This window comes from Arvicanthis niloticus, chromosome 26, assembly GCF_011762505.2.
Source record: "Arvicanthis niloticus isolate mArvNil1 chromosome 26, mArvNil1.pat.X, whole genome shotgun sequence".
NCBI lineage: Eukaryota > Metazoa > Chordata > Mammalia > Rodentia > Muridae > Arvicanthis > Arvicanthis niloticus.
Window position 1 is genome coordinate 5,773,550 of NC_133434.1, and position 15,268 is coordinate 5,788,817.

Consider the following 15,268-nt stretch of genomic DNA (forward strand, 5'->3'; position numbering starts at 1 on the left):
CTCCTTCTTCTTCTTTATCAATATATAGCCCAGGCTAGCTGTGAGCTCTACTAACCTAACCAGTCTCCTGAGTGTTGAAATTATAGGGGCATATTGATATGTCCAGTCCTTAAATAGATTTTATTTTTTTAATTAACTAATTTAAGGGCTGGAGAGATGGCTCAGCGGTTAAGAGCACTGACTTCTCTTCTAGAGGTCCTGAGTTCAATTCCCGGCAACCACATGGTGGCTCACAACCATCTGTAATGGGATCTGATGCCCTCTTCTGGTGTGTCTGAAGACAGCTACAGTGTACTCATATAAATAAAATAAATCTTTAAAAAATTAATTTAAAATATTTATTATCATTTTATGGTATGAGTGTTTTTTGCTCACGTGTGAATATACCACATGTGTACAGTGCAGAGGTCAGAGGAGCACCCCATGGAATTCGAGTTACAGAAGCTGGGAGTTACCATGTGGGTGCTGGGAACCCAGCCTGGGTCTTCTACAAGAGCAGCAAGTACTCTTAACCTACTTTTTGGCTCTCATGGTGTAGCTCAGTGGTTTAGCACTTGCAGAACACTCAAAAGGCTCTACATTCACTGTTCACTATCACAACACACACACACACACACACACACACACACACACACACACACACACATACACACCCCAGTTCCTCGAAAGTGAAGTTGCAGATGGTTATGAGCCAACATGTGGGTGTTGGGAATTGAACTTGAGTCTTCTGGAAAAGCAGTCAGTGCTCCTAACTGCTGAACCATCTCTCCAGTCAGTCCAAAGTTATAAAATTTTGTAACCTAGTTTTAAAGATTTATTTTTATTTATGAGTATATGCCACATGTGTGAAGGTTCCAGAAGAGGCCACCATATCCCTTGGAGCTGCATTTGCAGGTGGTGTGAGTTCCCAGCATGTGTGACTCTGCCAGAACAGCAAATGCTCTTATTTACTGAGCAATCTCTTCAGCCCCCCATCCAGGGTTTGATTTTACCAGTCAACATTTTGTTACTACTCTGTGTCTTCTAACGAGTGGATATTTCATATTCTTTTTGGAGCATACACTTTTATCTTTCTGAATACTGATTCTCCTATGTTTTGTGAATACTAATTTTTTTTTGCAGATTCTTGTATAAGTTCATGAATAACGGCTGTTCTCTTTTCTCTGCTCCTTGAATCAAGGACTCAGGCCAAAGTCTGGCTAATGTGACTGGACCATCAGTACAGATGCTTCAATTTAGAGATCAACTTAGATACATGTTGTATAAGTAGAGTTACTGCATTTTTAACACAGTCTTCTTGAAATGGCATCTGATCTGCTCAGGCTCAGTTGTAAAATACTCAAGCAACTAAATGCACATGAATTTGCATCTAAAAATACCCACACAGAGCCAGTGGTAAAGACTCTTGCTGCCAAGCCAGGGGACCTGTGTTTTGTATCTGAGACCAGGTAGTAGGAGAAAACTGACTTCTCCAGCAAGTTGCCATCTGACTTCTACACGTATGCCTTGTGATACACACCCACCCCCCACAATAAACATAATTTAAAATTTTTAGATATAGCACCACGCTAACAGAAGAAACCAGGATTCCTAGCATGTAATTTAGTTGAAATTACTATATATCCAAAAACATAAGGAAAACAAAAACCCTGATAGACTACAGGTGTTTTTTTTTTTTTGTTTTTTGTTTTTGTTTTTTTTTTTTTTTGATAGGCTATAGTCTTTCTCCCTTGGCCTTGGCTGGAGATTTATGTTAGGTGATTCTAATGTGTTAGAATCATGTTAGGTTCTATTCTTTACCTGGTCTTGACTCTGTCCAAGTTTCATTACCCAGCCTTAAAACCAGGACAACATGGCAGTGGATCTGGGGGTCCCACCCTTGTCGCAGTTGCCTCCTGACTGAGGGCTGCCTGATCTTCACTGTTTACTCTGCTTATAAACATGAAATATGTTCATTAAGGCGAATTAGACAGTATAGAAACATGTCCCAGAAAAAAACATACTCTGTGATTTTATACTCAAAACTACTTAATGGTTTCATGTGCTGTTCTAGAGTTTTCTATGTTAGGATATATTTGTTATGAAACTAACACGTGTTCTTCAGCCTTCTTGGTTGACAAATCTGTTCTAGACATGTATATCTCCCATTTTCGTAAGGTGGTAAGGTTACACTGACCGGTACACTGTAGTCCATTTACGGAGGCTTGTTGGTTAAAGTGTGTTGTCAGATACTTTTATCGATGTTAAAAATGAGGCTCAGACACTTTCTTATGGAATCTTCCCCAAAGCTGACCTCAGTAATATAAGTTGTGAACATGAGAACATGTTATTTCATTAACAGAAAAGCATTTATTTGTTTGGGAACGGAAGATGGGCCTTACTAGACCAGTGTCCTATCATTGAGTTACAGTCTTACCCTAGAACATACAATTTTTAAACTGTGATAAAAATAATTCTTCAAAGTCCGTAGGCTTTAAAAGTTTTCCTACTGTATTGTTTCTTGTATACGTCAAGGAAGTGTTTTAGCAAGAGCCGGGTAGACTCCCTGAGAGTCTCATAGCTCTTGAGCTCAGCATAGTCTAATCCTGTAATGGACAGCCTGTGACCTGCACGGCTTGGGGGTTGACCTGACTTGGGTAATGAGGAAAGCAGAAAGGACAGACACACAGACAGAAAAGCTGGGGTTGGGGTTGAGTAGGCCATGTGCTGTAATGGACATGTACCAGCAGAAGCCTGGAACCTCAGTACATCAGTTTTATACAACTGAATTGAAGAGGCGGGTTTATTGTACACAGCTGAACAAAGAAGAATGAGGTCCGCTGATCTCTTTAAGAAAAGGAGTAATTTCAGGTGGCAGTCAATGGAGGGAGGAAGTTATGGCTGACAGTCCCTGCATACCCTGGTTTTAGCTAAGGGTCAATGGTTTATAATAACCACACTCAGACCCGAGAAAGGCTTCACAGTCCTCCCTTCCCCCGAGCCTCACCTGGGGAAGGCTTTGCCATTTCCCTGGGTCTGAGGCTTTAGGGCCCTTGAACTGGCTCCAGGCCAGTGTACACTGTCAACAATACTCACTCAGGACTTCATTTCCTCTCCACAGGACACAACATAGAACAAAGGTTCATTAGCTAAACTTCATTTGTGGCCAATAAACTGGAAGTGAGAATTATTTATGTGAGTAGAATATCCTTAGAGACTGTTTCATAGCTGGGCATAGTGAGGTATGCGCTTCATTCCGGAGGCTGAGGCAGGTCCGTCTCTGAGTTTGAGGCCATCCTGGTCTACATGATGAGTTCCAGGCCAGCCAGGGCTATAAAGTGAGACCCTGTCTCAAAAAACAACAAAACAAAACAAAACAAAACAAACAGCACAGTTTTATTAATGATTCAGCAAATACTATTAACATTTAGGGCCGGGCGGTGGTGGCGCACGCCTTTAATCCCAGCACTTGGGAGGCAGAGGCAGGCGGATTCCTGAGTTCGAGGCCAGCCTGGTCTACAGAGTGAGTTCCAGGACAGCCAGGGCTACACAGAGAAACCCTGTCTCGAAAAAACAAAACAAAACAAACAAACAAACAAACAAACAAAAAACAACCAAAAAAAAACCCCATTTAGGTGTCACTTTGGCAATTATTTATTTTTGTTAAAAATACATACTTGGTAGATGTATAGAAAGTGTAGACGAGCCAAAAGGGGAATATTTAAAGAAGTCACTGGTCGGCCCACACTGCAGACAACCCTGCAGCTCTCTGCGTGTATTCTTTCTCAGCTTAAGATTCTGAATCTTGATAGAAGCTTGTAGAGTGATGGATCTACTTCATATTCATATGTATTCTACTCAATGAATGCCAGGCTTCCTCAAAATCAGTTCTCTTCTCGCGTAGGGTGGGAGTTGTCTAGCCTTAGAATTAAGCTTCATACCCTGATAGTATCTTCATACCCTGATGGGGCTCATATCTCCCTCTCTCTCCTTCTCTAGTTCTCTTCGCCATGAAGGAGGATAACGAGAAGGTGCCTACTTTGCTAACGGACTACATTTTAAAAGGTGAGAGGTGCCCTCCTCCCAGATCAGAAGGGTCCTCTGAGTTCCTGCCCAAGCTGTGGAGCTCGTGCTGAAACTCTCTTGGAGCGGCCACACCAGGCCAACCAGGCAGTAGTCACGCACACCACATGGTTGTCATGAGGGCTTGAGGTAATGAGTGTCACTAGCAGGCCTGAAGAGATTCTGTTACTTCAGGTTACCACTATGAGCCCTCATGAGGAACAGGGCACCAACAAAGGACTTACTGTGGAGAAATCTGGTGCCTCTTGCATCATGCCATATTTAGCTGGGAAAAACAAAGCCTGAAAATAAGTTAATATTTCAGTCCTTGAAAAGGAGAATGGTGCCATGATTAAGTTCATCTCTTTGTAACTTTTTATGAAAGAGAATACTACTGGAGACCTAGGGGCTCATTCATGCCAGGCAAGGAGTCTTCCACTGAGTGACAGTTACTATCTATTCTGCAGCTTCCTTTTGAACATTTTATTATGGAAGTTTTCAGTGCAGGCAACAGAAAGATGGTTCTTATCTTCCGGCTTCTATAACTCACAGCCAATCCTTTTAAAAGTTTTTTATGTATATATTTATGTATATAGGTCCTTTGTGTTTGTTCACCTTGTGTGTGCCCGAAGAGACCAGTCAGGTCCCTTGGGATGGGAGTTACAGACATAGGTGCTAGGAATTGAACCTAGGTCTTCTGGAAGGCGGCAAGTGCTCTTAACTCCTGAGCCATGTCTCCAGCCCACACCAGGCTTATAAAGTCTTAGCCAGGCATACTGTTTTAAAGGAGATTTCTGTTAGTTTTTTTTTTTTTTTCATCCATAAATATTTCAGTGTATATTCCAAGGAACTGGACACATAGCCGCAATGCCGTTGTCACAACTAAAGAGATGGGGCTGAGGTGGTGCTCTGTTATACAGCCCTTGCCTGGCCAGTATGAGGTCCTGGGGTTCATTTCCAGAACAACAAAGGGGGGAAGCGGGATGGCTACATGTACAAAATTAAGCATATTGAGTGGCATCGGTGACCTAATCACTGTACAGCTCACCTTGGTTTTTTCCATGCAATGTTTTGAGTTTACATCAGGACCTGACAAAGGTCCATAAAATTTGATTATTTATCTCCTAAGTCTGTCTGTCTGTCTGTCTGTCTGTCTGTCTGTCTGTCTGTCTTTGTGTCATCATCCCCACCCCAACTCTCTACTCTTCCTTTCTCTACCTCTCTAACCCTCCTCCAGGATCTCATGCAGCCCAGGATGGCCTCAAACTCTCTATGTAGCTGAGGAAGATCTTGAAATTCTGGTCTTCCTGCCTTCACCTTCCAAGTGCTGGGATCAGCACTATGCCCAGCCAATAATGTATCTTAACAACAACAACAACAACAACAACAACAACAACAACAACAACAACTAGAGCCTTCCCTTCCTCCCTTCTTCCTTCTTTTAAATTCATTTGTTAAGTTGTAGAATATCTTTGTCCTAGATTCTTCCTAATTTCAGGCCAAGGTATAATTTAGTTCATTCTTTTGTCTCCTTTATTTATTGTAACTAATGGAACAAGAGGCTTAATGGGAGCCAAGCTTGGGTCTTTTGCCAAACAGACATAATGGGTGATTGTAAGACCCCTATGAAGAACCCTACACTGTCTGCATGTGTCTTCTGTTAGTCTTTTAGTCTGGCCATTGACGACACACTGTCTAGACCCAACATCTTATGAATCCTTGCTCCATATGCATACGAAACTTACAAGAGTTGCAGGAGGTTTATGGAACCTGGTTATTAAATCCCAAACTGTACTTTCTTTCTATGAGGATCAGGGAGATTAATATTAAATTTCAATAGGAAGAATTTAGGTTAAAGGTTAGGAAGAACTTGTGACCCTTAAAGACTTTGCAAGAATAGAAGTTTTTCAAAGACGTTTGTAAAGATGGGTTGTGTGGCATGGGTGAGTTGACATGCGACCCAATGAAATGTCAGTGAATTTATAAAAGTAGTTAATATTTACGGAGCACACTTTACAAGTCTCTCGGCAACCTATGAGTAGCTCCGCTATATCCTCACGAGTGGGTGAAGAACAAGAGTGGAAGGGGAAGGCATCTTCTTAAAGCCACAGAGTTAGATCCATGGGCCCTGGAGACTGCAGTGCTTGATACTGTAAGACTGCAGTAAGAGAATGCAGTGAGACAATTGTAAGAGAATGACACCCGTCATTCTCTTCTGTCCTCGGAGGGATGACTCAGGGCTGCAGCCATTGCCTGGGCCTCCGTGTGGTTCTCTGCTCAGCGTGATCCCTGCATGACCTCTCTCCTCTTCTCGTTTCAGTGCTCTGTCCAACCTAACCTCACTGTTGGAGCTGCCTCACTGCAGGAGGTCACTGAGCAAGAAAGTCATTCCATCACTGGGATTGCATGACACCACGTAACCTCCGGCGTGTATTTAAACGTGTATAGCTTAACCTGGATTAAACATGAGCAACTGCGCGCGGGGTCCTTTGCTGTTGGCTTCTAGTGCTAGTAATCATTGGATGCATGATCGGGCGCAGGGCCGGTGACTCTGCCCCCTCTCCACCCGTGTTGGGGAAGGCAGGTGCCCTCACCACTCATTATGTAGTCTGGCTCCAGCCCTCAACCCAGCTTATACTCTTAAGACTAATTTTGAAATAAACCTTCATTTAATTAATATCCTTCATGCTTTTTGGAGAGCGGTGTCCATTGGCTCTGTGTTCCAAACCCTCTAGGGAAACGATGTCTGACTGTCCTCAGATGCTGGTCTGTGGCCATGGCACTAATGTCCTAGGGTAGGCAATGGTGGGGTCGTGTGATGTAGTGATGTTGCCTATTCTACAAAAGGAGGCTATGTGTGGTCTCCTAAGTTTCCACTGCTTGGAAATGTGTGATAGAAACTAGCTAGTGTGAGGTTAAGAAGAAAGAGAGAATCCCAGGGATATGCCGGTACACTTCAGTGCTTTTTATTGGGGTTGTCCGGTTGGATTTCAGGGGCCTTGGAGCTCAGGGACTGGAGGGAAATAATTCAACTACCTGGGAGACTATACCTCTTTCCTGCACTGAGATTTATCACCGCTCCTTGTCTGCCCTCAATGGCCTGTGGGAACGCCATCTTGTAACGTTGCTCCTCCTTCCCGCAGCCCTGATTACCAGGAGCACTAACTCCTCCATATAGTCTTTGGCTTCCATAGTAGGCATCTGTCAGCCTCAGCAGGTGAGCGCCGTCCTTGTATTCTGGATGCTGACTCTGTCCAAGCATAGCCTGACTCCCTTCGCGTGCCTTTCATCTCCTAGCTTGAATGATGCTAACCCTGAAGTTCCCTTGCAACTGGCTTTCAAAAAAAAAAAAAATGTTTTTTTATGGGGTGGTCCCTTTGTGCCAGCTGCCAGCCCTATCACTTTCTACACATTGTCTTACTTACATCACAACGACCTAGAGTCACAAGCAGGTACAGATTCATACCTTCTGGGTTTTTCAGGAGAGAGAGAGAGAGAGAGAGAGAGAGAGAGAGAGAGAGAGAGAGCCGTGAAGCAGAGATGGCTACTTAGGACGTAGTAGAGATGGACTGACACTTTGGTCTCACCTGAGTAGATGTTCACTAATGCTTTGGGGACATAGTGCTTGCTTAACCACCTGGGCCACTCCATACAGAGCTTGACGACAGTGACAGAGGAAGACAGTCAGGGTGGGTTCTCTGCCACTGTTTTCTCAGGCTCCTGCTTTTTAAGCAGAAAAGGGGCAATCTTTGAGGAGAGGGACAAAGGAGGAGGGCCTTGCTCTACCAGAGTAGCCACGGCTCCATCATGTGTGTTTATCGCACCAAGCTATACACGGAACCCCCGGAGGTTGTCACATAAAGTGGAAAAGACTACAAGTCACACATAGACATCATCAGAATCCATACACTGTCATGGACACTAGGCCTTTGACAAAACAAATTGAGATAACTTCATTTCTGAAATTCATCAGCCCTAACCTAAAGCTACAGATGCCAAAGATTGCTGGTGACACAAGATCTTTGGGAAGTTTAACATTTTGCCCGTTATTGGGTTTCTCATCAGTTTCAGCAAAAAGGAACTAGTGAACCCCCGTCTCCTCAGCTTTTCTTCCTGCCTTGCATTTATCAGATCTGGGTCAGCCATTTCTTTTTTCCCCAATTTATCCTGCCAGCAGGTGTCTGAAGCAACCCGAGACAAGCTAATCAAAGCCAGTGGTGGTTAAAAATAAATCTCAAGTGTCTGGGACCCTCTTATTGCAGGAGCAGGTTTTCAGGGAAAGGGGGAGAAGGGTGCGTTCGTTTTCTCACCTTTTCTGAGAGGGAATGTGAAAGCCATCTGTCAAGATTCTGTAGTACCTGCCCTTTCTTCCTTCTGTCCCCATGAGTCAAGGCTTGGTGTCCAGCAGTACTGACTACATCTTGAAGAGAGACAAAATCCCTGGCGCTCCACATAGCTGGTGTTCACATCAAGTATGAAGAAAGCTCTGCTTTAATTCTTCAGGATACCTAGAGCTCTGAACGGAGCCTGAACCCAAGGAAGGCTCAGACAGTGTTAAGAGGTGAAACCAGTGCTCTTCTCTGGCCCCATTCCCACAACATTCTGGAGTACCATAAGAAAACAGGCTGGAGGGAAAGCCCACATGGTGAGCTGCATTTGAGGGCCCAGCAAACTGCATCACAAAACCCACACCAAGTTTAGGTTTTCAACTGTCAATCAGTGGTGGAGAGTCCCACCTATCAGGAGCCATCCTGGGTAGGTTAGTGGTCGGGTGGCTGGGGGCTTCCTGAACTCAAGTGTGTTTCTATTAAAGGATTTTTCTAAACCTAGTCTCATCATGTCCCAGGAAGAAAAGTTATTATGGTGCTGGAGGCCAGCCTTTAATGATGTGGAGCAGAAGCATATGGGGGCGGGGTGAAATGGGTATCTCTCCAATCTTCTCTATCTGTTTTAGGATGGGAGACAGCCGTGGTCTTTCGGGATGAAAACATGGCTAGTGTTTTGTTGGCCCTAAGTTTTGTAGGACGAACTGGAATTTTCTGTGAAATTCTAAGAGCTTTGCACTCTCACGACAACATCTGGAGTAGAACTATCTTCAGCCAGTGGTTATGAGGCGCTGTAGACTGTCAATGAGTACACATGATCCTCTACTGTAAAGTGTGTGTATGCTTAGCATCAAACCAAGGACTGCCCAAGAGAGGCATGCTCTTCCAACTGACCCATAATGCCTTGGCACATACCAGGTGCCTTAAGATGCATCATAACTTACAGCTTCAGGTACTTGACCGAAACCATCTCATCCTCACTGCTGAGCACCAATCATGTCCTAGGCTCTCCCACCACAACCTGACCACCGAGAACATTATAGGATCTACGTAGGAGGTTGAAAGCTGGGGCATCCCGGGGTGTCAGTTTTTCCTGTTCAGAGAGCAAAAAATAGGGAGAGGAGCCTCATTTCCTGGAAGCCAGGAGAGGTGACTCTCATCCCTGTGACAGCCTCCAGGATTAGCATTCATGAGAGGGGAGTAATTATATGTTACTTTTTAGAGAAGAGACACTCCCATTCTTGATGGCGCCTGATTATGTATTTCTTTGTGAAGCCGAGACGATCATCGTCCGTTGGATTTCTGTCTGAGCCTGGGGTCTGCTCTCTTCTGTCCTTTGGGAGGGGACGCACAGGCCATTCTGCTGACCAGGGAGGTGCTCTGGCTTTTTAACGCCTTGCTTCTGAAGAACAATGAGCCACCTTAGCCCACAGCCTGGCAACCTCGCATTCTACCCAAGCCCTCATGCATATTCATTCTGCTTCCAAGAGCTCAGCGTGGAATATGCAAATTGGCCAGGCAGGAGCAGGTTGGCATTTCGATAATAGCTTTGTCTGAAAAAAACCCCAGGGACACAAGCACTCTCTCTCTCTCTCTCTCTCTCTCTCTCTCTCTCTCTCTCTCTCTCTTTCTCTCTCTCTCTCTCTCTTCTCCTCTCTGTCCTCCCTCCTCCTCCCCTACGGTCCCTGCCCCCACATGTCCCAGAACAGGAAAATGAATCATATGTTGCAAGAAGCCTCTGATCCTGAGTCAGGTTTGCATTCCAGTCCAGCACATATTTCCACTTCATCCTTTGTCTTCTCTTTCCCTTGAACATAATCATTTTATTATCCTTCACTACCAGTGTTGCTGGGTCTGACAGTGCCCCAGGGCCCTGGGCTGGTCCTGGCCCTGGGTTTGCTCTCAGTTGACCCCCCTTTCTGTGTGAGCACCTGTTCTATGCCAGCTTGTGCAAAAGCTCCCAGAGGTTTGTTCTTCCTCCATCTTCCAGTCTGATTGTGTCCTTGTGCCCAGGGATGATGAAAAAAAAAGAAAAGAAAAAAAAAAAAAAAGCCTAAGTACTGGACCTTGATCTCTCAGCAAGAGGTAGAGGGATTCCCTTTCTACACAGGTCAGGTGAGAAGTCTTGTCTGTCCCTGACACATCACTTCGACTCAACACACCCAGATCTTAAATTTCCACCTGTGCTACCATCAGCAAAGGGTGCTGGCCTACACCTCCATCCCAGGCAGTTTGTCTTTCGAAGATGGGCTTCTTGACTCCCCATCCCAGCTACCCCTACCACTCAGCAGAGATCTGTGGAAAGCAGCTTCCTAAGTTCAGAGAACGTGGGTTCTGTCTTGCTGCTTCCTGAAGGGAGTTTGCTGTGGGAAAGCAGACAGAGGCTGCAGCTAACATCTCTGAGTGCTGTCTCACCCAAGGGTCATTGTGGGGGGACAGGTGAGGGCATGTTCAAAGAGGCAAACACCTCCTGGGTCTTCAGAGATGAAAGGTCTCTCCCTAAACCCTGAAGGCTGGCTCTGGTCAAGCCAAGGTTTATGGAGGTAGACTCTCTCATAAAACGGACTCGAATATTAGCTGCACTACATGTTGAGTTAAATAATTTTACTTTCAGTGCTTAGATTGAGCTCAAGGTCTCACCTATGCTAAATATTTGCTCTTCCACTGGGTCACATTCCCAACCGAAAAACTAATTTCTATGTAGCTCTGGCTGGCCTGGAACATCTTATGTATATATAAGAGGCTGGTCTTGAATTGACAGAATCCCACTGCCTCTGGTTTGTTTGGTTTGAGATATGGTCTCATGTAGTCCAGGCTAACCTCAAACTTTCTATGTAACAAAGGCTGGATTGTGATCCTCCTGCCTCAGCTTTCTTTTTCTTTCTTTCTTTCTTTTCTTTTTTTTTAATATTATTTACTTTTATTTATACAATTACACTGTAGCTGTCTTCAGACACACACCAGAAGAGGGCATTAGATCCCATTGCAGATGGTTGTGAGCCACCATGTGGTTGCTGGGATTTGAACTCATGACCTCTGGAAGAGCAGTCAGTGCTCTTAACCACTGAGCCATCTCTCCAGCTCCCGTGCCTCAGCTTTCTAAGTGCTAGGATTACAGATTTGAGCAATGATCCCCAACTATCTACCCATATTAAATGCTGCTTCCTGAGAGGCCAGGGAGATCTGGGGCTGACTGTAGAACTCCAGGACCCCCAGGTTTGGAGAAGAGGAGATGAAACAGCAGGCAGGAGGCAGGTGTATGCGGATTCCTTAGCAGGTTCACCCCAAGAAGTGGTGGAAAGGGAGGGTGCCAAGTCAGAGTTATTCCAAGCTTAGAGAATAGGTTCTATTTTTACCGGCAAAGAGACAGGTAGAGTAACAGGCAAAGCAGCCCAGAGTCACTCAGAGATGCTGCCTGGGTTAGGATCCAGTGTCAGGACTGGGTAGAACAGCTGGAATGAATTCAAGACAACCAGAAGCCCCACAGACTTCCTGCAGGGACGCACCTCCTGCAGCAGGTGAGCCCCAGACTTCAGGAACATTTCTGCACCTGCACATTTAACCCCTCCTGTGTCAGCTCTCACATTTTGGGGGTGGAGAATGGAGGAATATGCTGTCTCTGTGTAGTGATCTGGCAATCTTGGCCCTGGAAGGCAGTGGGCAGTGAGTGGGAGGAGACACAATGCTTAGTGTGCAGACCTGAGCTTCCTATATGCCGTGGGTGATTGGGTTCACCGGTTCACATGTCTCTGTCTGGGACTTCGTTTATTGTTGAGTTGCAAACACAAACTTGTTGGGACAATGCTGAGAGCATCCAGCATTTTCAGTACCAAGCGACTGAAGATTCTTTTGTGAATCAAGTTAGGAAGTTGAGAATCTCAGAGGTGCTGTTAAAAATGCACCTGCTGGTTCAGACTCTAAAATATTTTGATTTTTTCAACTCTAAAACTCCTGCTGAGCAATTCTTAGGTACATTCCAGCTGAGAATCTCCAGGACAGGGTTGGAGGAGAGGTATCAAAAACTCTGGGGGCATGGGGAGAGCTGGGAGATTCCATCATAAGCCAGCAAAACTCTTTCAACTCCTTCCAACAGGTGTACCCCTGTGGATACACACTCTGTTCAGTCTAAAGGTTGCTCAGTGGTAGACACTGCTTAGAGATCAGAGCTCAGGTTCCATTCCCAGTAAGTGGATGGATGGATGGATGGATGGATGGACAGATGGGTAGAGCAGAAATATATAGTCTTCTAGATGTTGAGAGCTGGGTTGTAATACTCATTTAATTCCTCAGATGTCATGGGTATCCGTGCTGCTTCTTCAAGACGAGCTAAGAACTGTTGAGCCATCCGTCATCTACAGTGCTGCAGTTTCATGGACAGCAACCAAAAGGGAACTTAGACTCTTTCTATCTCCTCAATGTGCAAACAAAGGCAGTTATTGTTTTGTTTTTGTTTTAAATGTTTAGTTATTTTATGCATGTCGCTGTCTTCAGACACACCAGAAGAAGGCATCAGACCCCACTACAAATGGTTAGGAGCCACCATGTGATTGCTGGGAATTGAACTCAGGACCTCTGGAAGAGCAGTCAGTGCTCTTCCAGAGCACTCTCCACTGAGCCACCTCTCCAGCTAGGCAGTTGGTTTTGATGGTCCCTGTACCTGTATAATATGAAAAAATTGTTGGCAGAGTCCTGACTAAACCCAGAGAAGCCAGTCATTCTTCCTGTCTGTGCCACCATAAGAGGCCCACAAGACGGTGTGTCTGGCCCTGAAGAAGTTTGGAGGGTCAATATTTTACAATGCAACAATAAAAACAACCACCCAGAAATGCACATGAATAACAGGTGAAGAAGAGATACTTACACAGGTTGGAGAGATGGCTCAGCCGTTAAGAGCACTGACTGCTCTTCTAGAGGTCCTGAGTTCAACTCCCAGAAACCACATGGTGGTTCACAACCATCTGTAATGGGATCTGATGCCCCCTTCTGGTATGCCTAAGGAGAGCAACAGTGTACTCAAAGAAAACAACCTTTGGTGGGGGAGAAGTGGTACATACACACCTGAAGTGAGTCTTCTGAATAAATAACACGAAAAAAAAAAATCAGAAAATGAAAAGGTATAATGAGATCTATACAACTGAAGGGAATTGTCTTAAATGGCTGATTGTAATGAGATGTACATAAATTGTAAGTCTTGTAATGAAACCAAAAAAAAAAAAAAAAAAAAAAAAAAAAATCATATCCCTGCCTGGTAATGCTGGGTGTAATGTCTACACTTGAAATAAGTCATCTCAGTATGCTGAGTGTAATGAGATGCACATAATTTTAAAGAGTTTAATGAGATGAAAATAAATCAAACACTTGTCCTAAAATGAAAGATGTACGAAGATGCACACACCTGAAGGGCATTGTCTTAAATGGGTTCATTTTAATGAGATGCATTTAATTTGCAAAGGGGCTAAATGGGATCAGCCCAGGGAGACGCTGAGAAATGTAAAAGTAGAAGAGACACTTGAAAGAGGTGTAATAAAACTTGCTCCGTTTGTGGGCTGGAAATCAGATGCCAAGAAGCGCACAGCATGATACAATCAGCCACGATCCACTGGTCTTGGTACTTAACCCCTGACCTGTGTTGTCCTGCAGAGCTGAATTACCCTTTGACCCCAAGTGGACGCTGTACATGGTAGGCACCTGCAGAAGCTTAGTGAATGGATAATTGGTTTTTAAGGTTGGGGTCTAAATGGAAAGAAGAAGGAAGGAAGATATGTGGGAAGGAACTTAGGGGAGCCGAAGACTCCTCCTCTCTCCTTCTTTCCTCTTTCTCTCCTTCCTTTACTCTTCTTAGGTGAGGGTCTTTTTATGTAGCTCAAACTGGGCTCAAAGTCTTCTGTCTTCCTACAGGTGTGGGCAAATGCCCAACTCTAAAATGTTCTGTTTTTTAAAAAATATTTATTTATTTATGTGGGAGTTACATATGCCATATCACGTGTGTGGAGGTCAGAGGCCAACTTGAAGGTCTCAGTTCTCACTTTCCACTATGTGAGCCCCAGGAACCGAACTCAGATGGTCAGGCTTGGTGGTAACTTCCTTTACCTGCTGAGTCATCTCAAGTGCCCCTGAAGTCTATTTTCTAGGAGCGGTGTTCCTGAGGAAACACTGGTCATGGTAGTTTTTATTCCCCCAAAGCTCATGATTGCCTGTCAAGGCCAGAATGTCAGGTGGGACACATGAGTGAAAATATGTGGTTGTAACATACATATAAAATACAAGAAAGGGCTAGCTATGTGCATTTCCACCGATATATTTTCTCCAGTATTTTGATTCCAAGGCGGAGTCCTGTTGGACCATCTTGCTTTCAATTTTTTGATGGAGAAATGGGTTTAAAGGAATACTTCCTTTCTTATAAAACATCTATTTAGCTTTGCACAGTGGTGGGCATCTATAATCTCAGCCCCAGAGTCTGAGATAGGAGGATGAAGACTTAAAGGTTGCCTGTATTGCATAGTGAGTTTGGGGCCAGCCTGATATACACAGTCCAGCCTGTGCTATATAGCAAGAAATACCACTCCCCCACGCAATAAAATGAAGCAAACTGGATCTATTGGTATAGCCCCGTGATTCCAGCTCCTTGGAATGATGAGGCAAGAGGATCACGGATTCAAGGCATGCCTGTGCTATAGAACAAATTCAGGGCTAACCTGGGCACCTTAGTGAGACCTGGAAAAACAAAACTGAAACACAGACACACAGAAAAAATTGGGATATAGCTCAGTACACACACATATGCACGCACACATATGCACACACACGAGAGAGAGAGAGAGAGAGAGAGAGAGAGAGAGAGAGAGAGAGAGAGAGAATTGGGAGACAGCTCAGCGATAGGACATTTACAAGCCCCTAGGTTC

General features: G+C 44.6%; 1 protein-coding gene across 1 annotated transcript in view; it reads left to right on the forward strand.

Annotated features, from left to right (window-relative positions):
- The window catches only part of Fez1 (fasciculation and elongation protein zeta 1), a 45,685-nt gene extending 38,947 nt beyond the window's left edge, over positions 1-6,738 (forward strand). Inside the window, exons 9-10 of the mRNA XM_076924648.1 lie at positions 3,979-4,044; positions 6,362-6,738. Coding sequence (XP_076780763.1) covers positions 3,979-4,044; positions 6,362-6,378 — 83 coding nt within the window. The 3' untranslated portion in view covers positions 6,379-6,738. The remainder of the gene's footprint in view (positions 1-3,978; positions 4,045-6,361) is intronic.
- The last annotated feature ends 8,530 nt before the right edge of the window (positions 6,739-15,268 follow it).